The 25,912-nt window shown below is 42.1% G+C and overlaps 1 protein-coding gene across 2 annotated transcripts in view; it reads left to right on the top strand.

The window, feature by feature from the left end:
• ANXA11 (annexin A11) overlaps positions 1 to 25,912 on the top strand; it is an 872,911-nt gene that overhangs the window by 430,909 nt on the left and 416,090 nt on the right. Inside the window, exon 4 of one of the 2 annotated variants that reach the window (XM_044055766.1) lies at positions 14,135 to 14,146. The exons of the other annotated variant lie outside the window; for it this stretch is intronic. Within the exon in view, the coding sequence (XP_043911701.1) occupies positions 14,135 to 14,146 (12 nt within the window). The remainder of the gene's footprint in view (positions 1 to 14,134; positions 14,147 to 25,912) is intronic. 2 annotated transcript variants of the gene reach the window in all.

Genomic DNA, 25,912 nt, shown 5'->3' with positions numbered 1-25,912 from the left:
GACTACAGCATCTACATATCAACATGAAGGAGATGTTAGCAGTTCAGTTTGCATTAATGGCTTTCAAGGAGTTACTTCTTCCAGGGCAGGTGTTGATTCTAACAGACAACACAACTGTCATGTGGTACATCAACAAGCAAGGGGAACACATTCTTATCCTCTATGCAGGCAAGCAATGATTTTATGGGAGACTGCGCTAAGCTTGCAACTAACTCTTCAGGCAAGGTTTCTGCCGGAGCACAGAACTCCTTAGCAGATGTGTTAAGCAGACAAATCATGGATCCCCACGAGTGGAAACTGGATCTTCATGTATTTCAAAATTGACAGTGTCATGGGGAACTCCAGACATAGATCTGTTCGCTTCTCCACTAAACCACCAGCTGCCACAGTATTGCACAAAGGGGTTTCATCACACAGCTTGGAAAGTGGATGCTCTGTCTTTCAGTTGGAAAAACCTTCATGTGTATGCCTTTCCTCCTCTGCCTCTTCTTCCAAAGGTACTATTAAAGGTCAGACAAGACAGGCCAAGGATGATTTTGATAGCTCCAGATTGGCCTCGGCAACACTGGTACCCACTACTACGAGTCTGGTAAGGAAGCCTCCATGGCCTTTACCTCTGATTCCTCATCTGTTATCTCAGCAGGATGGTCATCTGCTCAATGTCAAGCTTCACTCTCTTCATCTAACAGCCTGGCATATTCTGTGTTGAAACACAGCAGGTCTCAACTTCCTCAACAAGTTTTAAATGTGATTATGGAAGCTAGAAGACCTAGTACAAGGAAAGTGTACGCAGAAAAATGGAAGAGATTTTTATTTTGGAGTACAGCAAAGAATTTGCAGGTTTCTGAGCCTAATTTGAGTGTGGCTCTTCAATATCTTACTGAGTTATTGGACAAAGGTTTGTCCTTCTCTTCCATTAAGATTCATGCTGCAGCAATTTCAGCTCATTATGATTGTGACCCACCATTGTTTCCGCATCCTTTGTTCAAGCAGTTTCTTAGAGGGCAAAGAATATAAGACCCCCACGTAGAGCTCCTACTCCTGCTTGGGATCTCAATTTTGTGTTGGAAAAACTTACTCTACAACCTTTTGAGCCTGCGGCTACTGCTGAATTGAAATACTTGTCATGGAAGACTGCTTTTCTGTTGGCTATTACTTCTGCAAGAAGGGTGTCTGAGTTGCAGGCCCTTATGGCAGTAGAGCCATTTTGATTTTCCATAAGGATAGGGTATCATTACGTACTAATCCTTCCTTTATGCCTAAGGTGGTTTCTAGTGTGGCTTTAAACCAAACTATTCATTTGCCTACTTTTATGCAGACCCCCAAAATAAAGGGGAAAAGATTTTGCACACTTTAGATGTACACAGGCAATTGCGTTATTATTTAAGCAGGACTAAGGATTTCAGGCAGTCTCAGCAGTTGTTTGTTTCTTTTGCTTTGAGTTCACAGGGCAAGCCTGTGTCAAAACAAACTATTTCTAGGTGGATTGGCTTTTGCATTGCATTTTGTTATTCCCATCATGGCAAGGAGATTCCAGCTGGGATTAGGCCTCATTCCACTAGGGCTACTGCCACTTCAACAGCATTTCTAAGGGGTGGCAACTAAGGATATTTTGGAAGCAGCTACTTGGAGTTCAGTGCATACTTTCTCTAAGCATTATCACCTTCCTATCTACTCTAAGTCTAGGGCTGGTTTTGCCACAGCTGTTTTGCAAGGCATGTTGTCAGCTCCTGCTTCTTTATGATTTGCCAGCCTCCCTTACCTCTGCTTTGGGATTCTACCCAATAGTAAGGACTGCAGCAATGGGGAGCGAAGAACATAGTACAGTTTTGTACCTACCATAAATGTAGATGTTCGAGGATCCCCATTGCTGCAGTCCAATTTACCTCCCTCCTTCCCTCTGTGTTTAGGGGTGGTTGTGTAGGTGAGGTTACATGCTTATGTTTTTGTATATATTCTTGTATATATTGTACATATTTTTGGTGCAGGTATTTTGGGCCTTGTCTTTTTAGGGTCTTCTGGCATCTGGGGCAAGAAAAGACTGAGGATATGACGTCGGTCATGCGCATTAGTACCCTGACGTACTGACGTCAGTCTAATGCGCCCTGACCGACGTCAGCCTTATACTCTGGTATTCGGGCCGACTGGACGCGGACTATACCCCAATAGTAAGGACTGCAGCAATGGGGATCCTCGAACATCTACATTTATGGTAGGTACAAAACTGTACTTTTTTCTTTAACACCTTTATTGAGTTAGTTATCAGTTCAAACATAGGCAAACATACATTTATATAAAAGGAAACAAGCCACACAGTTACATTATACATCACATATATTCTCCTGTACAATTATCATCAGTCCAGCATTACATAGCTCACTCAGTTCCTGCCTAATCGTAATCCTCACTCTTCCTCCAGAGCACCATTGTGCATGTTTTTTTCCCACAGTTTCCATTTTTTCTATGTAATTTGCTCCTATGTTTTTCAAAAGATCCCACCTCTAATTCTGTTATCTCTGTTGCATTGTTCTTTACTTCAAATACAGTTGGTTTACACTTTTATTTCTATTTTCTAGTAACTGCATTCCTGGCAGCCAGGAGAACTGAACTCAACAACGTTTCACTATGTCTAGACAATTCAGATACTGTACCCTACCTCAAAAAAAATAATTTCCTTTGTTACTCCCATTTGCTCACCCAATATTTCTTTCTCTTTCTTTTGTTTAAAGCACCTTTATTGAATTATCACTTGTGATATAGGCAAACTTACATTTATATAAAGGTAATCAAACCATATTAACTTCTTCTTTCGGCTTTTCCCGGTTAGGGGTCGCCACAGCGGATCATCTGTCCGCTCATTATTGGCAGTGGAGTTTTACAGTGTCGAGTTGCCAGCCCGGGCCCAACCTTCCCCAGAAGGCACACACACACACACACACACACACACACACACACACACACACACACACACACACACACACACACACGCACTCGCGTCTAGGGCCAATTTAGAGTGTCCAATCCACCTACTGCATGTCTTTGGGATGTGGGAGGAAACCCACGTGACCACAAGGAGGACATGCTGACTCCGCACAGAAGGCACCCCAGCTGAGAATCGAACCAGAGAACTTCTTGCTGTGAGGCAGCAACGCTAACCGCTGCACCACTGTGGCCGCCCACCATATTAACAAGTTCACATTTACAAACGTTATACATCACGTGCATTGTTCTATATAATCAAACCAACACTGCATAAATTGTTCAAATTCTGCCTTCTCTTAAACCTCGTTCCTCCTCCAAAACATTTTTCTGCATTTATTGTTACTCCTACCCTTTTCTAATGATCCCACTTCCTGTTCTTTAATCTTTGTTACAATATTCGCTAGTACAAGTATGAATGGTTTACACTTTGCTTTCCATTTTCTAGTAATTGCTTTTTCCCAGCCACCAGAGTTAAACAAGGCCTTACTGTGTGTCTAGGTAGTTAAGATCCTGTATCCTAGCTCAAAAAGTAATTTCCTTAGACTTGTGCGCTGTCAGGAATTTTTAATGTCTGCCAACTCATTGCACTCAGAGATCATATACTTGCAGGTACCTCCACATTACACCAGCACCGTTTGCCATCTACCTAGGAAAAATTCTTTGGACTCTAATTGGGTTATAAACATAACTATGCAAACACTGCCAAGCAAAATCCTAAAAAAAAGGATGGTATTTTATGTAAGCCAGATATGATGTAAAAATATCCATCTAGGTGAAAGATAACCACAGAGCCTTAGAAACGTCCAAAATAATTCCCATCACTGCAGAGGGTCAGTAGTAAATGATATCATATACTTGGACCCAGAGGGCATAGCCAGTCAATTGGCAGACAAGTTTAGCTCAAACGTTTCCCTCCTGTCCTCTCCAGTATTCCCAAAGCACATACCTGTGTCTACATTCTCCCCCAAATCTCCCAAGAGAAAGTCTTCAAGGCACTATTCAAGGGCAAGAACACTACATCTGTGGGACCAGATAATATACCAGGCTGTCTACTGGTTTGCTTTAAACATGACTTACCAGGCTCTCTACATAGGCTACTCAATATCAGCCTCCAAACAGCATTTGTGATGGATGAGTGAAGGACAGCAGCAGTCATTCCTTTCCACAGAGGTGGGGCTTCAATGAACTTGGGTAATTATTAACCCATAAGTTTGTCCAATCTCATCTGTAAGGCTGCGGAAAGGATTATTATGTAGCTAATAACTATTGATATAGGTAACCTACAAACTTTTGTCCGAACACAGTTTGTATTTGTTAAGGGCATGTCCTATCTACTTAACCTTGTTGATTCCTTCAAAAAAGTCACTGAGGCAATGGATGGGGCAGTAGAACTCAGGAAATAAGGGAAAGTGGCTGTACCTCCTCCAAAAAGACCTGTCGCTGATAGAATGTCCCATGGTTTAGTTTCTGGGCAGCTTGTCTTCAGCATTTACTTCAAGGAGGTCAGATCTAATGTTAAGCGTTTATGGCTGATCCATATGCAAACTTGGTGCCATCATAAACTCCCCAGAGGAAACCAAGATTCTACAAGAGGGCCTGCCCCAAAGAAATAGGTGGTTTCAAAACCATGAACTAAAAGTAGATGCCAAAAAATGTATAATGGTATCCTGTGGCATGCATGACTTCTTTCTAACTATCACAATGATAATACCCCTCTGAAAAATTGATCCCATTGTTAGATATGTGGGAACCTCTGGTGACAATGGACTGTCCTTCAATCACTCCTAGCAACTATTGTAAAGAAGTATTTTTTTCATTGCACAGCTTATATCTAAAGGTATGGGGTCCAGATCCAGGGATGTAATTGTTCCACTGTAGTTGGCACTCATTAGGCCGATCATGGAGTATAATACCTCTTTCATGGTATATACCTGTCCAAACACTTGTCACAAGTGGAATGACCACACCACTTCTGTACTAAAAAAAGAAATCCAGGCCTTAAAATCATAATACCTATGTAAATTTTCCGTATCATATGGGTTACTGAGAGGTGACCTCTGCATTGCTTATAGAAACACAGCTGACCATGTATTGTCAAACCTATTACATATTCTCAAGTCCAACAGTAGTATGAATACCAGGTCAAAGGACTTACAATTTTTTTTCAAAATTAATAAAACACGCTGGACAGATAGGTATGCATCAGAGAATACTCTTCCTTTGAAATAGTGTTCCACTCCACACAGAGTACCTTACTTACTCTTTTCAAACTTAATTTGGGCAAATAGATGGGTAACTACAAGTTCAACCCCAGTTTAATACTGCTAGCCATCATGGGTAGGAGAAACATGTACTTACTCCAAAATATGCTTGTTTGGTCCATCTTTGGATATATGTATTACATAATGTAAGGGCTAAAAATTACCATGGGAATGCAAGGCTTGACTTCTTTAGATCCTCACAAATCAGTAGCCTAGTAAGTACCTGTGTGCTTATTTAGACAAGGGTAGAGAGAAAATATTGACAGAAAGAGGAAGGTGACATCTTCCTTTCCTCTTGCAATTATTTACTCAACTAAGTTTATAGAGTAGACTGTACAGCATGAATTGAAAAGTTGAAGATAAGCAAGAACCAAAAACTAAATTAGTTAGATCGCTACTTGGGAAGAATATTGAAAGCTGAAGGATCACCTATGTGAAGGTAAGAGGGAAGTAAAAGGTAAAGGAGAATGGATTGAAAACGGACAGTGCGTTTGGACAGGTAAGCAACTAGCAAAGGAATTATTACTAATTCAGGAATGTTTGTAAGGCATACAATACTGACAAAGTTGTGTGGGGATGGGAAATAATGCTGGAGAACACTCCCCTGGATGGGAAGGATAGAAGATGTGAGGTTAGCTTCAATTTTGCAATCCGTAGTTCATTAAGCCTAGGGATTCAGAGCACTAGATGGTTCCATAAAGTAATGTATGTGGTTGAAAAATGCTTTATTCATCAACATAATTATTTCATAGTACATCCAAGGGTAAGCTGTGAAGTAAATTGAGGCTGCAGGAAAGTAACCTGGACAGAGCTTTTCGAGGACTGATTTGAAGATAGTGTCGTCAGTGGTTTGTAGTTGGAACATCATAATATTTTCATAGTTTCATAGTTTGGTACTAGGCTATCTGCCCTGGGGCATTTATAAGCCTAGCCATAGTGATGTGGCTTTCGCCACCCCATGTAATGGTACAAAAGTGTACAGAATAGATTTAGAATACTGTGCCTCTGTCTAGTAGTGACACAGAGATGACCCCTGGGGTAAACCTACGATCTCCCATCCACTCGTCAAGATTTCTCTTGAAGAGAGTCAGTGAGGGGCTCTTCCTAACATGAACTGGGATTCTGTTCCAGAGTATGGGATGCCTCTGAGTTATGAATCTGTCCCTCCAGCATGTCCTATTCATATTTGTGCTGAGATTCAAATCTTTAGCTCTCGTGGTTCTGATGGATTTGGATTTTTTGAGGTGGAGCATGCCCATCAATTCCTGATTTGACATGGCCTTGTACATCAGGCACAGATCACCTCTGAGTAGGCGGTATGCTACTGAATAGAGTTGGAGTTTCTTTAGTCTGGCAGCATATGACATATGTTGGAGACCCTTGATCCTCTTGGTGAGGTACTTTTGGGGTCTCTCTAGCTGTTGCAAGTGCCGGGTGAGGTACATACCAAATGGGGCATTGTACTCAATCATGGGCCTGATAAGGGAGGAGTACAGGGGCACAATGACCTCCTTTGATCTGGATGTGAATCCCTTTATCATAAGGTGGGCAAGGTAGAAAGTCTTTCTAACCACTTTGGCAACGTGGGTGTCAAATGAGAGGTCACTATCGACTTGGGTCCCCAGGTCTCTGATTACTTTTTCCATACTCAGTGGGTTACTGCCTATGTGATAATTTGTGGGCACTTTGTTTTTCCCAAAGGGGATGACTATACATTTTTTGGCATTTAGTTTAAGGCCATGACTCCGGCACCAGTTGTCCATTTCAGTGAGGCCTTTCTGTAGGATGTATGTGTCAGCTGGTGTATCGACTATGGCGCCTAGTTTGCAGTCATCTGCGAACTTTGTCAGCCACAACCCTCCCATGTCTGCTTTCACATCTGAGAAATAAATGCCGAACAAGAGGGGTCCCAGGACAGAGCCCTGTGGGACACCACTTGTCACTGGCTTTGAGTCTGACATGGCTCCAGCGATTTTGACTTTATGGGTTCTATCCTTTAGCCAGTTTGCAACCCATTTTGTGACATATGCATTTACATTTAAGCTGTTGAGCTTGTCTATGATGCCAGAGTGGGGTATTGTGTCGAAAGCTTTAGCCAAGTCCAGGTAGGCTGTATGGACTGCTTTGCCCTCGTCAATGGCTCTAGTGACTGTTTCGAAAAAGTCAACCAAGTTTAAAAGGCAGGATCTGCCTTTTACAAAGCCGAACTGGGTGGGATCAAGTGTCTGTATGTCCCCAATGTCTCTTTTTATTAGTTCCATAATGATTCTTTCCATAGCTTTGCAGACCAGGCTGGTTAAGCTTATGGGGCGGTAGTTACCAGGGTCAGTAGAGGTGCCTCCTTTGTGGAGTGGGACTACTGTTGCTGTACGCCAGTTTTCAGGTACATATCCTGTAGTAAGGCTAAGGTTAAATAGCATATTTATGTGCGGGTTTAGCTCCTCTTGGAGTTCACGTAGCACGCAACCCGGGATACCGTCAGGTCCCATTGATGCTGTGTTTTTAGCTTTGCTGAGGGCGGTTCTCGCCTAGACACCTGAGATGACAGGGAGGTTACATTCAGCTGGGATAAGTATTTCTTCTTTTGGGGGTGAGGGAGGGGAGAAATTTGCACTGAACCTGTCTGCCAGAATGTTGGCAATATCTGTGGGTTCAGTGTATTTTTTGTCATTGTGAACTAACTCTGAACATATCTGAGGGTTTCCGCCCAGGTTTCTAACATAGCTGAAGAAGGCCTTGTGGTTATCTTTAGCGTCCATAGCGATTTTTCTCTCAAAGTTGGCCTTGGATGTTTTTATGAGAGAACGTAGCTTTCTACTAGTGCTGATCAGAGATGCCTTCTGTTTATGGGATTTTGCTCTGTCGTGCAGTAGCTTCCTTCTTTTGTTATACAGTTTGTTTATGGCTGGGGTCCACCAGACAGGACGCCTGCCCTTGGTGGAGAGGGTCTTGGTTTTATTTGGGATTGCATGATCCATGCATTCTTGGAGATGTCCGTAGAAAGCATTTGTGAAGGATTCTGCATTGTGGGATGTGGTTTCCACTGTCCCAGTGGGCTTAAAGATACCATCTCAGTCTTAAGAAGTGTAAAGTCGGCTTTTGAGAAGTTTTTCACTGTAGTCTTTTGTGTTGGGGGTGGAGGTGGGATATGTATATCCAGAGTGATTAGTTTGTGGTCAGATCTAACCAGTGAAGGGTATACTTCCGGTGTGGAGCACTTTGTCCCCATGTTTGTGATGATCAGGTCTAGTATATTATCTCCCCTTGTGGGAGAGGTGACTAGCTGTTCCATTGCGTTTGAATTTATGAATTCCAGGAACCTTTGGGCTAGGGTGTTTGGGCTAGAATAATGCACCCAGTCTGTTAGGGTAGTTGAAGTCTCCCAATATGATGGTGTTTGGTGAGACATTTATATCCTCCAATGTCTTCAGGAAGGCGGGGTTCCTGAGATTGGGAGGGTGGTCTGTAACATGCTACCAGTTGTATAGCAGTTTTGCCTACGGTTAGTTGCACCTGGATGGTCTCTGATGCTTCATGTGTTGCCACTAACCTGGAGGTGTGGGTGTCCTTGATGAATATGGACACTCCCCCTCCCTTTTTGGTTTGGGCTGAAAAGCATGGTACGAGGTATAGCCTGGTAGCGCTGGGGTGCTCTCAGGAGCCTTGAGCCAGGTTTCAGTTACTGCACAGACATCGATGTCCTCCATCCTGAGGAGTGCTTCGAGAGCCTGCATCTTGAGATTTAGACTTCTGGCGTTGAGCAGCATTACCCTTAATTTTTTTCCATTTTTGTTTTTTAAGGAGGTGGGTTTGTCTTTTGATACATGCACATGTCAAAATTGTATAACACAGAGCATATAATTTAAAAAGTAGCAGGGTGCCTTTTCCTTGCTCATCTCTTTGGTTGAGGTTGTTAATACTTTGTAGGTATCTCATGCAGTTACAGATTTCTGGCAGTGCAAGGTGTCTGTGTCTTTCCCCATTCATTCCCACATCTTGACATTGATAGTATTTGGTTCAGGTTCACATCCAAGTGTTAATTTTCTAAACACCGTTACAAAACTAAACAAGATGTCGATGAGAAAAAAAAAATAACCAACAGTGATGTGTCATCAAAATTATCAAAGTAACAGTTACTAATGCAATATACAAATAGACTATTAAATTAAAAATGCAAAATAATGGCTTAAGTATATAATTCTCTCGTATCTTAGAAGTAAATGAATCTGCTTATTTTTTTTTTTTCAAAATGAAAAAAAATGGAGCAGTACCAGTTAATATAGGTATAAACAGTATGTCAGAATCTTTACCATTATGCTGACGTAGAATACAAGAATCACAGTGATCAAAGTGTACCGTACAGGTACTAGCAGCATTTCAAACAGGATCACAGGTGATCCAACTAATGTCGGAGTCATTAGAAACAACAAAACTGCATGCCAGCATATAGAAAAATAGGAAAAATCCCAACAATGTTTACAAACGAAAATATTCAATCTGCTAAGGGATTCTTAGACGAGTCCAAACCAAATCCAGAGTATCCATGTATGGAGGACTCAAAAGAAAAATCCATGCAAACTGGCAAAGATACTGGCTTCTTCACAGCTCCCTACTATATTTTGGGGGGGGGTTACTGACTAAAGTTGTTACATTGTCCTTATAGTTCACTGCAATTCTGGCAAAAAGTGTAGACTGTGCTCTTTCTCCCCATATCCCTTTATCTTGGCTAGAAAGTTTACCTTGGCATGTGTCTATGTTATTGCTTTATCTGGCTGAAGCGTGTCCATCAACAACATTGTGATTCTAAGTGAACCAGGCATTAGCAAAGTTTCTGGTCACTATTAACCATTAGATGACCTTCTAATAATGAACTCCGTTCCTTGCCTTCACCATGATATGGAGCTTTATGTCTGTAAGACCACTATTAACTATACCTTCCACTCCCCTAAATCTCTAAACGAGTCTGGAGTGGTAACATGTTCAGTAATTGATTTGGAAAGTGCCTTTTCACTGTAGCAGCTGATGCTACTAAATTCAAAGACTCCATTGTTTAACAGTTTTCCTTTTGGAGAGAGTATGATTTTGTGTGTCCATGAAATAGTAAAGCAACATCATCCACATAAAATACAGCTATATTTAAGGGTAGGTGTCAAATATCTGGTCTCCGGTTTTAAACACATTTGATAAATGGCTTGCTTCCAGAGAATCTGAATGAATTCCTTAAGACAATACCATCTGGAAGGAAAACATTTATTTTCTAATTTGCCTGAGCAATGCGATAAAGATAATTTATTAGGGTTATGAACTTTCTGAGCAACAAAGGCAAGTACTTCTGAACATAGATGTCCACAACAGTTGTTGACTTTTTTTTTCCATCCAGGTTTATTACAACAATGGTACATTTTGATAAATGACATAGCTGAGCAGTTTTACTTATGTTTAAACTGTGACACTGAGATGCATATTTAATTTGTTTGGCTCTGCTATGACAGCAATACACAGATGCTGACAGACCTTTATAGAATAGAGGCCCATGTGTCATCATGTCCGTGTACTGCACCATGCTGCATTTGAATAACACTAGTATATGAATAGTTCCAGTAGTTAACATTTATTTATTTTTTTATTCAGTACTTAGTGTTGAATTTTCTGGTGAATGCTCATGTTTTGTACCATTTCAGTTATAACCTTTCATTGTGCACCACTTTCTGATTTTAATTTTTTTAAACCTGGTGGTATGTACAATCTGCCTTAGATAGGATACCTTTTACCACTGCTGATTGGAAAATTAACATGGGTGAATTAACCCCCAAGAGATAACAAGCTTGTTTTTCTTTATCTGTAGTATGGTATTGCTAAACTGAGACCCAATACAGCGATCCCCCATTTTAGCAAAGTTGTGCAGAAAAAAATAGAGCCCAGTGTGATGTGGGTGAGGGACAAGACTCCACAGTTCCTCATGCAGCCCTTTGCTTAATGTAAGGTGGTAAGATAACACAACTGCAAAATGGATTACAGATTTCCAAATAACTGGACTTTACTGTAGCAGACCTCAGCTGATTTTCCAAATTTTGGTACAGTTTTGGGAATGTATTTCACAAAAATGAATACAAAAAATTTCCATGTAAGTTGATCTGTCACTTCTTATTTGGATGGCGGTATTTACTAAATCACAGACGACATGCGTTGCATGTTAAACGTGGTCAAAGGTGTCCTGCTGACTTTAACTTGTACACCCGCTGTCCTAGCATTGCTTTCCAGGCAACCGTAAGACATAGCCCTGCATGAAACAACAGCACTCTGTAAATGCTGGATGCAAGTGTTTATTAGCAGGAAAAAAACACTCTGCATTGAGCTAAATGTATGACTGGTCACTATTCCACTGCTTCAGCAGCATTGCTCCTCAAGAGGTCAGACTAATCATTTCAGGTGCTTCCCTTACCATTGCTTCATCCCTTTCTGTGCAAAGTTTGATTCATTTTTCGGCTTTCTGGAAGTAGCACTCCCCCTTACCCCCCCCCCCCCCGGGATCATTTGCCTTTTCATGCTGGGCATATTGTTGAAACCTTGGTTATTGTAATCAAAATGGTTTATGCATTTTCTTTTTTTAATGGTTGGATGACTATGCACATCTGCTGGAAGTGTGTCGCAGGTAGTGTTTTTAGGAAGGACATGATGCAACACAGATTGAACATGTAAATGGTATTTTAGTAGTGAAAGACACTCAGTTGAAAAACACTACTGTGTGAAGACTGACCAGTAGGCACAATGTTTGGTTTTCTGAGCAGGTGCCCCTTGGGTTGGTAAGTGGAAGTTTTATTGGTTACTTATGAAGTAATATAGGGGTAGATATAGTGGGAATTTCTTTTTTTAGTGGTTTCTAGTGGGAGGGACAAAGTAGCCAAAAGACTTGAAGTCAAGATTTTCAGATTTTTGTTCTAACTTTAGGCTTTGGATCTTGCAGTTATGTAGGCTGTCTGGCCTGCTATGATGGCTACTTTCTTGTTTAGAGATAGAAGAGACATTTCACCATTAAGTGCATGACTTTTACTGAAACTAGTGCACAACACTGGAAGACACTTCCATCGTCAACCTAAACCTAGTGAATCTATGATGGGAGCTTCTAATTTTTCCATGCAGTTTGGTCCCATAAAAGGAACTGGATAGGTTGTACCTACAGAGAATACCTTTTTGTACAGTTGTTAGGCTGGCAAATAATGACTGGGTCTACATTGTGTATGTAGGCAAACGTTTGATTTGTTGATTTTATTAAAGATTGTGCATACAGTATATTCTGATCAAAGTAAGATATGTTAGTGTTAGCTGTGGTGGTGTAGAGGGATAAAGCCTGGAGTACGACACAGGTAACCTGGGTTCGGCTAACAACTTGGATGTCTGTTGATGCCATTGTGGGGGAAAACAGAAATAAGGCTTATGGGAGGAGCATGTGCTGCTAATCACACGCACCATGATGGAATTTCTGTCAGAGGCCAGGAATCACTCAGAGATGCTTGCTTGCAAAGTGGAGCAAGGCTAACTGATCACATTATATGCAGGTGAGGTGTGCATTACAAAGGCCCATCGTACACCAAATCCTTTGATGTGAAGGGGGATGTGTACAGGTGTCAGGTTAAGAACAGAAAGTCCCAGCCATCCTAAAGGCTGCCTCAGTGATGACCCATCTGAGCTGGCTCTTGTCCAGGTGATGGTGAATAAATGGGCCATTTAACCCAGATAAGACAACAGCCAGCAAGGGAAAACGTAGGGGAAAAAGATAAAGGGATATCACTAACATGATGGGTTTGGTAAAATGTGGACTGTGCCGTTAAACGTGTGTAAAATGGCTGATGTTTGGGAGATTTGCACAGCACTAGAGCCAGGAAACTGAATGTATTAGGAGGTCAATTGCCAAACTACTGCTTGTATAAAATGTTGTAGCTAAACATCAGGAATTTAGGAAGTCATTTCCTTAATTAGAGGTTCAACATGGGATAAAATCTGAAGGTGCTACTAGTCAATGCAAGGAATCGAAACAACAAACTCCATTGTCTGCAAACTCTCCTCACCTTGTAGAATGCATCCATCAGTACAGTTATTGAGACGTAGTTTAAAGTCATAGAGAGTACCCCATCAGTGCAGGGCCATAGTACCTTCCACACATTTACGCCCACAAGTGCTCAGGAAGGATTAAAGGTGGAGGTATCTCAATTTACATCAAAATATTTTAATTTCTCTGTATATTTATGGTGTTTTAATGCAGTGGCAGGAATAGAATCCATCCATAAGTTTGAGCATAGTTGAAGTTAATGAAGCCAATATTGCTTCAGTCTTGTGCATTTACGAAGAGTACCACTCTGAGTCTGAAGGACTTTTGTGCAGTATATTCACACACAATCTTTTCATTTTGTGAGTGCCAAACAAAGAAAACAAATACATACTGTGCATGCCTGTGTTGGAGCGTACATGTGTGTTTGTATGTGAAGCAGTGGTTTAGGGATGCAACTGACCTCACTACAGGGTTGTATCATCCACTTAAGCTAACTTTTTCTTTTTGTCAGGGTGCAGTTTTATTCTAGTTCTCCCATAAGGAAAATCACATGACAAGTCCTATATAGAAATAGTGGTAATGATGAATTGGGCTCACTAGAACCTTAGACCAGCACCAGTAGAAAACGGACTATAAAGAATGAACGAATAAAACATTAATGAGAATGTGTTACAGACTTTGTTGTGCCTTCACTTATGACCCAAAAGACAGCACCAAGACTTCGGAACACAAGAACACAAGCCCTGATGGTGTTATTTTGACAAGTATTAATTGACTGTATTGATGCTTCCTCTCCTCACTGTGACATTTAACTCTGCTTTTTCTTTTTTCTTTTTTTTCACAGTATCCTTACTATGTAAGTACTTTGTGTCATTTAAAGTTGGTGCTTGTCTAATTCTCCATCCGTCTGTCTGCACACTTAGTCTACAATATTTGTACAGATGTTGTGTGCTACTGAAAGTCAAGATGCAGTCTGTCTCTGTGCAGGGGCTACTGCACAGGGTGGAGTGACTCATTAAAATGCTGTCTTTAGGACTTTGTGGGTGATAAAGCTATTAAAGTAAGGTATAGTTGTCCATATTTTCCACACTTATGCTATACCAGCTGTAGAGCTGCTGCCCTAATTTCATTCCATGATAGTAAGCGCACCTATGACAGTGGTAGTAAACAGGTGATGTAATAACCACCAAGGACTCATTTGTAGAACCTCCTCATTAGGTAATGGTTATTTCATCTGCATTGTAATTAGATGTCCTCCTGAGATGAGCCTCTTACACTTTTATGTACAAAGTGTGGCATGTTTATTTGCACAACATTCTGATGACCTTAGGACATAAGCTGTTATTATATCCAGTAAAGGTGGGCACAGTTTTTTCTTATTGACTTGTAATGTTATTGCGGCGCATACACTTGTGCTGATTTTGTCCTGAAGTGTTCTCTTTACCTTTAATCTGCTGTGTGATGCATCTGAATCAGATAGTATGTTTGACAAAACTCTTTGAGAACTTCACAACATAAATATAGTACTAGGCACAACTTTTTACCAAAAAAAAATTAATAGTGGTCAGCAAATTAAAAATGTATATAAATAGGAAAATACACGTCAGGGTTACTGCAAATCACAGGCGATATTAATAATTTTATTTTATACCTTAGTACTGTATGATTTGTTGCATGATGTTCTTCGTGTTTCACTGTTGCAGTCATTACAATTGGGTAATCCTGCTGGCAGGTTGCCCTCAGTCGGCCTGAATTCCAAAGTCTTGGATTCTGCGTCGGCTGTCGTCACCCCTTCCCTGACATCAGGTTATCAGGGGTATAAAAGAAGCAGCCGACGCCATTTTCTTTAGTCTTTCTTGCCGGGCGGTGCCTGAAGCAGAAGCACTTCGCAAGTGCCGGTCGGCTGACTCCTGAGATTTTCGAGTTCGAATTCCAGATCCGAAGTCTTCGATAAAGCTAAATACCTCATTGGGGAAACTTTTTTCTTGCAGAACCGAAAAGAAATCAAAACTAGTACCCTCTCAAGAGATAATATTCCTGGGTGCAAGCTTAAATACAATTGCCCAGATGGCTTATCTCACGCCAGACAAACAAAGGCAACTGACTACCTATTTCAAAATGTTAGCAACAAAGGCCCAGTTATCTGCAAGAAAAATTCTGCAGGCTTTGGGCTTCATGGCATCCTACTCATTCCATATGCAAGACTGCATATGAGGAAACTTCAATGGTACCTAAAAAGTGTTTGGACTCAACATTGCCACAGCCTGGAAACTATAATTACTCTCATTCCCTGCCTGCAGCAGGAGTTTCGATGGTGGGCAAAGGCTTGTGACCAAAACAAGGGACAGCCATTCACATTACCCCCAGCCAGGCAGACACTAACAACGGATGCATCAGATTATGCCTGGGGGGCCCACATGGCACGAAGATGCATTCAGGGAACATGGACCTCAAATCAAATGCATCTACTTATCAATCAAAAAGAGGTGCTAGCTGTTCAAAATGCCCTGACAGCCTTCAAGGACCTACTTCATCCGGGACAACTACTGATAATGACAGACAACACCACGGTCATGTGGTATATAAACAAGCAGGGGAGCACACATTCTTACCCCCTTTGCAGACTTGCCATGACTTTGTGGGACACAGCATTGACTTACCAAGTACATCTGCAGGCACAATTCTTGCCAGGAAGGAAAAATACTCTGGCAGATGAACTAAGCAGAAACCTCATGGATCCCCATGAGTGGCACCTGGATCCACAAATCTTCAGCATGATAACAAGGAAATGGGGATGCCGGACATAGATCTATTTGCCTCCCCTCACAACTACCAACTAAAGAGATTCTGCACAAGGATTTATCACAGACAAGCATGGAAAGTAGATGCCCTATCCTTCAGCTGGAAAAACCTATCCGTATATGCCTTTCCCCCTCTGCCTCTCCTCCCCAAGGTACTCCTAAAGGTCAGACAGGAGAAGCCAAAGATGATACTGATTGCACCAGACTGGCCCCACCAGCACTGGTACCCAATATTAAGGAGCTTGTCTCAATGCCCAGCTTGGACCTTACCTCATGTACCGCATCTACTGTCCCAGCAAAACAGTCAGATCCTGCACAGCCAACTCAGGATTTTAAACCTGGCAGCATGGCAGATAATGTAGTCATACAAAACACACCTCTCAGCAAAGCTGTGATGGATGTCATTTTGGAAGCCAGAAGGCCTAGTACTAGAAAATCTTATGCTGGAAAGTGGAAGAGATTCTGTGCTTGGAACCAGGCACAAGGAACAGATACAGCTGTGCCAAATATTCTTCAGATTTTACAATACTTAACCGAGATGCTGGACAAAGGCCTATCTTTCTCATCTATTAAAACTCATGCCTCTGCCATTTCGGCTCATTACAATGCAGAGCCACCAATTTTTTCTCATCCCTTATTAAAACAGTACCTCAGAGGAGCCAAAAATTTAAGGCCTCCAAGGAGATCACCAATGTCTGCATGGGACCTCAACTATGTCTTAGAAAAACTCACCCTGCCTTCTTTTGAGCCAGCTGCTACTGCTGATATAAAGTTTTTATCTTGGAAAACAGCTCTGCTCCTAGCAATAACTTCTGCAAGACGAGTTTGAGCTACAGGCACTCATGGCTGTGGAACCTTTTATCATTTCTTATCTGGACAGGGTCTCCCTGAGGACAAACCCAACATTTATGCCTAAAGTGGTGTCCAGTGTGGCTCTTAACCAGACCATTCATCTGCCAACTTTTTATCCAAATCCACAGAACAAGGGGGAAAGAATTCTGCATTCTTTGGACGTACACAGACAGCTTAGATTCTACTTGGACAGAGCCAAAGTTTTCAGAAAGACAGAGCAATTACTAGTGGCATATGCTACAGGATCACAAGGAAAGGCCATCTCAAAGCAGACTATTTCAAAGTGGATAGGCCACTGCATTCATTTCTCCTACTTATACCATGGCAAGCCAGTGCCTAAGGGCATTAGGCCACATTCCACCAGAGCTGCAGCCACTTCAGCAGCCTTTCTCAGGGAGTACCAACCAAGGACATTTTACAGGCAGCTACTTGGAGTTCAGTGCACACCTTTACAAAGCACCATCATCTGCCACTCTACTCTAAATCCAGGGCAGGCTTTGCCACTGCAGTTCTGCAGGGTCTCATAGCTGCTCCTAATGCTGTTTAGCTCCAGCCTCCCAACCATAGCTTTGGGAATCTACCAAAATGTAATGACTGCAACAGTGAAACACGAAGAACATAGTGCAGTTGTGTACACTTACCATAAATGTAGATGTTCGAGTGTATTCACTGTTGCATTCCAGGTTACCCACCCGCCATCTCCTTTTCTTCTGATGGAACCTAGCTTTCCTTTTCTGATTTATACAACCTATGTGTATTTGCTTGTGGATGAAGGTAAAGTTTATATTGCTGCATTTAATTTTATATATACATATAAAGTTTGGCTACCATTTTAGGGGCACCTGACATCTGGGGCAAGAAAAACTAAAGAAAATGGCGTTGGCTGCTTCTTTTATACCCCTGACGACCTGATGTCAGAGAGAGGCGACAGCGACACAGGACCCAAGACATTGGAGTTCAGGTCGACTGAGGGCAACCTGCCAGCAGGATTACCCAAATGTAATGACTGCAACAGTGAATACACTCGAACATCTACATTTATGGTAAGTGTACACAGCTGTACTTTGTGAGCCAAAATCTGCTGTTATTCACTGATTAATTTTGGTCGGATGGTCAGTAAACTGTAGTCCATTCCATTTGTGAAGCTTTGCCATGATTAAGTTAACGCTGATACCTTTGTGTTAGAGAGGTGCTTCACTTCAAAAGGTTAACATCTCAGTTGCAGCTGTCATCAATCCATTCTATTTGCAGTTAAATAGGACATACTGACTGAAGTCTGCAGTGTATTGTTTACAGTGTGAAAGTTGGTGCTCGTCTAACACTCCATCTGTCTGTCTGCACACTTAGTGTGCAGTATTTGTACAAATGCTGTGTGCTTCCTAAGTAAACAAGACATTTTTATGCAATGTTTGTCTGCAAAGTGGGCAGGGTTAACTGATCACATTATGTGCAGATGAGGTGTGCATTACAAAGGCCAATCACATACCAAATCCTTTAATGTGAAGGGGGATGTGCACAGGTGTCGGGTTAAAAATAGAAAGTTCCAACCACCCTAATGGCTGCCTCAGTGATGACCCTCCGAGTTGGCTCTTGTCCAGGTGATGGTGAATAAATGGGCCATTTAGCCCAGATAAGACATGATGGTCAACAGGCAGCAAGGGAAAACGTAGGGGAAAAGCATAAGTTATATCACTAACATGATGGGCTTAGTAAAATGTGGAGTGTTTAAAATGTGCTAAGTGGCTGACGTTTGGGAAATTCGCAGAGCACTAGAGCCAAGAAATTGACTGTATTAGGAGGTCAATTGCCAGACTACTGATTGTATAAAAGGTTGTAGCTAAACATCAGGAATTTAGGAAGTCATTTCCTTAATCAGAGGTTCAGCTCAGCATGGGATAAAATCTGAAGGTGCTACTACTCAGTGCAAGGAATCTAAACAAGAAACTCCATTGCCTGCAAGCTCTTCTCAACCTGGAGAATGCCTCCATCAGTACAGTTATTGAGACATAGTTTAAAGTCATAGAGAGGACGCCATTGGTGCAGAGCCATAGTACCTTCCACACATTTACGCCTGCAAGTGCCCAGGAAGGAGCAAAGGTGGAGGTATCTCAGTTTACATCAAAACATTTTAATTTCTCTGTATATTAGGGTGTTTTAATGCAGTGGCAGGACTTAGAACCCACCTATAAGTCCGAGCATAGTTGAAGTTAATGAAGCTGGTATTGTTTCAGTCTTGCATTTACTAAGAGTACCACTCTGAGTCTGAAGGCTAACCTAAAAGCTAACTTTTTTTTGGTGGGGTTGGGGGGGGGCTGCAGTTTTATTCTAGTTCTCCCGTACGGAAAATCACATAGCAAGTCCTATATAGAAATAGTGGCAATGGTGAAATGGGTTCTGTGGAACCTTAGATCAGAACCAATAGAAGGCAACTAGTGTAAAGGAGGAATGAATAAAACTTTAATGAGAATGTGTTACAGACTTTGTTGTGTCTTCACTTATGACCAAAAGACAACACCAAGTCTTCGGAACACAAGAACACAAGCCCTGATGGTGTTATTTTGACGAGTATTAATTGACTGTATTGATTCTTCCTCTCCTCACTGTGACATTTAACTCTGCTTTTTCTTTTCTTTTTTTCACAGTATCCTTACTATGTAAGTACTTTATGTCATTTAAAGTTGGTGCTTGTCTGATTCTCCGTCCGTCTGTCTGCACATTTAGTCTACAATATTTGTACAGATGCTGTGTGCTAGTGAAAGTCGAGATACAGTCATTCACTGTGCAGGGGCTACTACACAGGGTGGGGTGACAGATTAAAATGCTGCCTTAGTACTTCATTGGCGATAAAGCTATTAATGTAAGGCTTAGTCATCCAGTTTTCCACGCTACGCTATTTATAATTTAATTCCATGATCGTAAGCACACCTATAACAGTGGTAGTAAACATTTGATGTAATAACCACCAAGGACTCATTTGTAGAGCCTCCTCATTAAGTAATGGTTATTTCATCTGCATTGTAGATGTTCTTCATGTTTCACTGTTGCAGTCATTGCATTTGGGTTATCAGCCTAATTATCAAAGTCTTAGGTCCCGTCGGATGCTGTCTCATCTTCCATGACGTCAGGTAGTCAGGGGTATAAAACATGCAGCCGATGCCATTACATAAGTCTTTCTTGCCATGCGGTGCCCAAAGCAGAAGCAGTTCACAAGTGCCGGTCGGCCGACTCCTGAAATTTTCGTTTCGAAGTTTCAGATTGAAAGTCTTCAACTAAGCTAAGTACCCCGATGGAGATCCTTTTTCTTGCTCTAAACCGATGTCAGTAAAAGTTAACAATTGTATTTCTTGTGGAAAGCAAATACCTCAAAGATTTTCATTCGTACTGCATTCCTTGCTTAGGCCCAGACCACGACGTTCCTCGCTGTCGGTTTTATGCCTTATTCAAACCTCGAACTATTCGTTGTAAGTTAATTTTTGCATCTAAATATTTTGGTACTCTGTTCAATTATACAGAAATGGCTTCGGTAAGCCACCCATCTACCGACATTCCAAAAACGAAAGATAAAGACAGAGACAGACCGCATAGGTGCAAAGCTGCCGACGACGCTTCTGCTAAGCTAGTCACCAGTTCATCGGTACTCAACGAGGGGCTTTCGCAGCCCTTGATGCCCACTACTACAGATTCGCAGGCCTCTACTGAGACCCATTCGGAGTCCGGTATGCCGCTAGATGCTTCTTCGACTGTGGAACCTGCGAATGTCTGTACCTTGGATGGGTCCGAGCAGCTGTGCAGGCTCCGGCTTTGAGGGTGTATTCAGGCCTACTGCCTTGCATATTAAACCGACACCATCTTCTTCTTCAAGGACTAAAACTCGATCCACACCTAGAAAACTGACGCCCAGACCGCATGGTCAGGTCCCTATGCCTAAAAAACAAATGATAAGAATGGCTGAAGATCTTATTACTCTAAACAGGGAAGCCCAATTGCCTCTAAGAGACCTAGAACTGATTTTCCTTCTGATAGGATTCTGAAATTTCTGTTTTCTCTGATGACCAGGAGTTGCTCTTATCTAACTATGATGATTCTGATGCAGGGGACTCCATTCCCTCTGCTTCCCCTCCAGAGGATTTCTCTTTTGGTGAAACCTTGCATACTCTTAGGGAGCAGTTCTGCTGGGAAAGGCAGGATTACTCTGACTCCAAAGAGGCTTAGGGAATTCTTACTCCTACCTCAACATAGGCCTTTAGCTATCCCTCCCGTACTGGACATTGTAAATGATGCCTTCTTGGAAACTAGCCTGGCCCCTGACACTTTACCTCCGGCTTCCAGAAAACCTGACGGTACCTGACTCTCACAAGTTCCTCTTTAAGAATCCTACTGCAGATCCTGAGACCATTTCACAGGGACCCAAAGGCATTAAAGGGTAGTACTGCCAAAACACCTAGGCCCTCTGATAGAGATTCCAGGGCCCTGGACAGATGGGGTAAGAAGGTATACACTTCTGCAACTTTGGCCATTAGGGCCTTAAGCTGCCAGTTTCATATCTTAAAGTACCAGCAGCATATTATTGGATTGCTTATACAGAAAATGATGTTGATTCCTGACTGTGCTGAAAGTAAAGAATTACAGGATTTAATGCATTCTGCTGATCAAGTTGGAAAACATACTTTGCAATGTGGTTTTGATTCATTAGAGGCATCTTGCAGTGCTACTGTCACTGGGTCTGTACTTAGAAGGCATGCTTATTGAAGGAGCAAACTTTGCCAGATCATGTTAAAGCTAAATTACCGGATGCTCCCTTAAACCAAGACCGCCTGTTTGGCAACAAAGCAGAATAAGTACTTAAAAATATGGAGGAAAAAGCTAAATCTATGCAAACTGTTAAAGATTTCCTGCAAGTACAGCCTCCCAGGTTTAGTAGGTACTGGCCTTCTAAAAATTGGTCCTTTCCTGCCTCTTCCAGGCCTTCTCAGTCCAAACCCAGAGCCAGCAGTCCACCCAGGCTTCAGTCACAAGGTACTCACAGACCTAAGCAGTGGGGGGGCTCCCACTTCCAAAGTTTGAAGTAGTAAGACACCCCCCTACGATAAACTGTCACAATGATTTAACTTTAAACCTTCCAGGCCCTGCTCAACTGACTGTTCCTTTAGGGGGAAAGATCACCCTGCATGCAAAAAACTGGGAACTCATTACCCGAGACAAATGGGTTTTAAACATAGTTTCCCAAGGATACACATTCCACTTCCACGCCTTACCAACCCCAAACGGTTAGTCAGACCTACCCCCAAATTAGTGGGCAGAGGCTCAAAAGCAGGTTATCTCTCTTCTAAGCATCAGGGCTATTCAACCTGTCTCAGAAGAAGAATGGGGGCAAGGTTTTTACTCAAGACTTTTCCTGATACCCAGAAAAGACAATTTCTGGCATCCTATCCTGGACCTGTCTATCCTAAACACCTTTTCGGTAATGCCAAAATTCAAAATGCGAATTCTTCATCAGCTGCTTCCCATGCTAGGCAAAAATGCCTGGTTGGCAACACTGGATTTAAAGGAAGCCTACCTGCACATCCCAATAAGGGAATCTTGCAGAAGATAGCTACGCTTCAGAGCAGGCTACATGGACTATCAGTTCTTTGCACTGCCCTTTGGCTTATCCAGTGCACCCAGGGTATTCACAAAGTGCCTAGCTCCAGTCATTGCATTTTGCAGGTAAAGAAATATTCAGATATACTCATACCTGGATGATTGTCTTATTCAGGCAGAAAGCCAGGACGTATTATTAAATCATCTGGCATTTGTAAAGAAATTACTAATTTCTCTGAGGTGCACCATAAACAAAAAGAAATCACATCTAGTACCCTGCCAACAAATTGTATTTCTGGGAGCAAGCTTGAATACAACTTCCCAGATGGCCCACCTCACGCCAGAGAAACAAGTTTATTTGCCAGCCTCCTTACCTCTGCTTTGGGATTCTACCCAATAGTCAGGACTGCAGCAAGGGAACGAAGAACATAGTACAGTTTTGTACCTACCATAAATGTAGATGTTCGAGGATTCCCTTGCTGCAGTCCAATTTACCCTCCCTCCTTCCCCTCTGTGTTTCAGGGTGGTTGTGTAGGTGCCTTTACATGCTTATATTTTTTGTATATATATTACTGTATATATTGTACATGTTTATTGGTGCAGGTTGTTTTTGGGACTTGTCTTTTTGGGTCTTCTGACATCTGGGGCAAGAAAAGACTGAGGAAATGACGTCGGTCATGCGCATTAGTACCCTGACGTACTGACGCCAGTCTAAGGCGCCATGACCGACGTCAGCCTTATACTCTGATATTCGGGCCGACTGGGACGCGGACTATACCCAATAGTCAGGACTGCAGCAAGGGAATCCTCGAACATCTACATTTATGGTAGGTACAAAACTGTACTTTTTTATCTTGGAAAACAGCTCTGCTCCTAGCAATAACTTCTGCAAGACGAGTTTGAGCTACAGGCACTCATGGCTGTGGAACCTTTTATCATTTCTTATCTGGACAGGGTCTCCCTGAGGACAAACCCAACATTTATGCCTAAAGTGGTGTCCAGTGTGGCTCTTAACCAGACCATTCATCTGCCAACTTTTTATCCAAATCCACAGAACAAGGGGGAAAGAATTCTGCATTCTTTGGACGTACACAGACAGCTTAGATTCTACTTGGACAGAGCCAAAGTTTTCAGAAAGACAGAGCAATTACTAGTGGCATATGCTACAGGATCACAAGGAAAGGCCATCTCAAAGCAGACTATTTCAAAGTGGATAGGCCACTGCATTCATTTCTCCTACTTATACCATGGCAAGCCAGTGCCTAAGGGCATTAGGCCACATTCCACCAGAGCTGCAGCCACTTCAGCAGCCTTTCTCAGGGGAGTACCAACCAAGGACATTTTAGAGGCAGCTACTTGGAGTTCAGTGCACACCTTTACAAAGCACCATCATCTGCCACTCTACTCTAAATCCAGGGCAGGCTTTGCCACTGCAGTTCTGCAGGGTCTCATAGCTGCTCCTAATGCTGTTTAGCTCCAGCCTCCCAACCATAGCTTTGGGAATCTACCAAAATGTAATGACTGCAACAGTGAAACACGAAGAACATAGTGCAGTTGTGTACACTTACCATAAATGTAGATGTTCGAGTGTATTCACTGTTGCAGTCCAGGTTACCCACCCGCCATCTCCCCTTTTCTTCTGATGGAACCTAGCTTTCCTTTTCTGATTTATACAACCTATGCGGTGTATTTGCTTGTGGATGAAGGTAAAGTTTATATTGCTGCATTTAATTTTATATATACATATAAAGTTTGGCTACCATTTTAGGGGGCACCTGACATCTGGGGCAAGAAAAACTAAAGAAAATGGCGTTGGCTGCTTCTTTTATACCCCTGACGACCTGATGTCAGAGAAGGGGCGACGACAGCCGACACAGGACCCAAGACATTGGAGTTCAGGCCGACTGAGGGCAACCTGCCAGCAGGATTACCCAAATGTAATGACTGCAACAGTGAATACACTCGAACATCTACATTTATGGTAAGTGTACACAGCTGTACTTTGTGAGCCAAAATCTGCTGTTATTCACTGATTAATTTTGGTCGGATGGTCAGTAAACTGTAGTCCATTCCATTTGTGAAGCTTTGCCATGATTAAGTTAACGCTGATACCTTTGTGTTAGAGAGGTGCTTCACTAAAAGGTTAACATCTCAGTTGCAGCTGTCATCAATCCATTCTATTTGCAGTTAAATAGGACATACTGACTGAAGTCTGCAGTGTATTGTTTACAGTGTGAAAGTTGGTGCTCGTCTAACACTCCATCTGTCTGTCTGCACACTTAGTGTGCAGTATTTGTACAAATGCTGTGTGCTTCCTAAGTAAACAAGACATTTTTTATGCAATGTTTGTCTGCAAAGTGGGGCAGGGTTAACTGATCACATTATGTGCAGATGAGGTGTGCATTACAAAGGCCAATCACATACCAAATCCTTTAATGTGAAGGGGGATGTGCACAGGTGTCGGGTTAAAAATAGAAAGTTCCAACCACCCTAATGGCTGCCTCAGTGATGACCCCTCCGAGTTGGCTCTTGTCCAGGTGATGGTGAATAAATGGGCCATTTAGCCCAGATAAGACATGATGGTCAACAGGCAGCAAGGGAAAACGTAGGGGAAAAAGCATAAGTTATATCACTAACATGATGGGCTTAGTAAAATGTGGAGTGTTTAAAAATGTGCGAAGTGGCTGACGTTTGGGAAATTCGCAGAGCACTAGAGCCAAGAAATTGACTGTATTAGGAGGTCAATTGCCAGACTACTGATTGTATAAAAGGTTGTAGCTAAACATCAGGAATTTAGGAAGTCATTTCCTTAATCAGAGGTTCAGCTCAGCATGGGATAAAATCTGAAGGTGCTACTACTCAGTGCAAGGAATCTAAACAAGAAACTCCATTGCCTGCAAGCTCTTCTCAACCTGGAGAATGCCTCCATCAGTACAGTTATTGAGACATAGTTTAAAGTCATAGAGAGGACGCCATTGGTGCAGAGCCATAGTACCTTCCACACATTTACGCCTGCAAGTGCCCAGGAAGGAGCAAAGGTGGAGGTATCTCAGTTTACATCAAAACATTTTAATTTCTCTGTATATTAGGGTGTTTTAATGCAGTGGCAGGACTTAGAACCCACCTATAAGTCCGAGCATAGTTGAAGTTAATGAAGCTGGTATTGTTTCAGTCTTGCGCATTTACTAAGAGTACCACTCTGAGTCTGAAGGCTAACCTAAAAGCTAACTTTTTTTTGGTGGGGTTGGGGGGGGGCTGCAGTTTTATTCTAGTTCTCCCGTACGGAAAATCACATAGCAAGTCCTATATAGAAATAGTGGCAATGGTGAAATGGGTTCTGTGGAACCTTAGATCAGAACCAATAGAAGGCAACTAGTGTAAAGGAGGAA

Source organism: Protopterus annectens, chromosome 14.part0 (genome assembly GCF_019279795.1).
Source record: "Protopterus annectens isolate FY-2018-M chromosome 14.part0, PAN1.0, whole genome shotgun sequence".
Lineage (NCBI taxonomy): Eukaryota > Metazoa > Chordata > Ceratodontiformes > Protopteridae > Protopterus > Protopterus annectens.
This window is presented reverse-complemented; position numbering and strand designations above follow the sequence as displayed.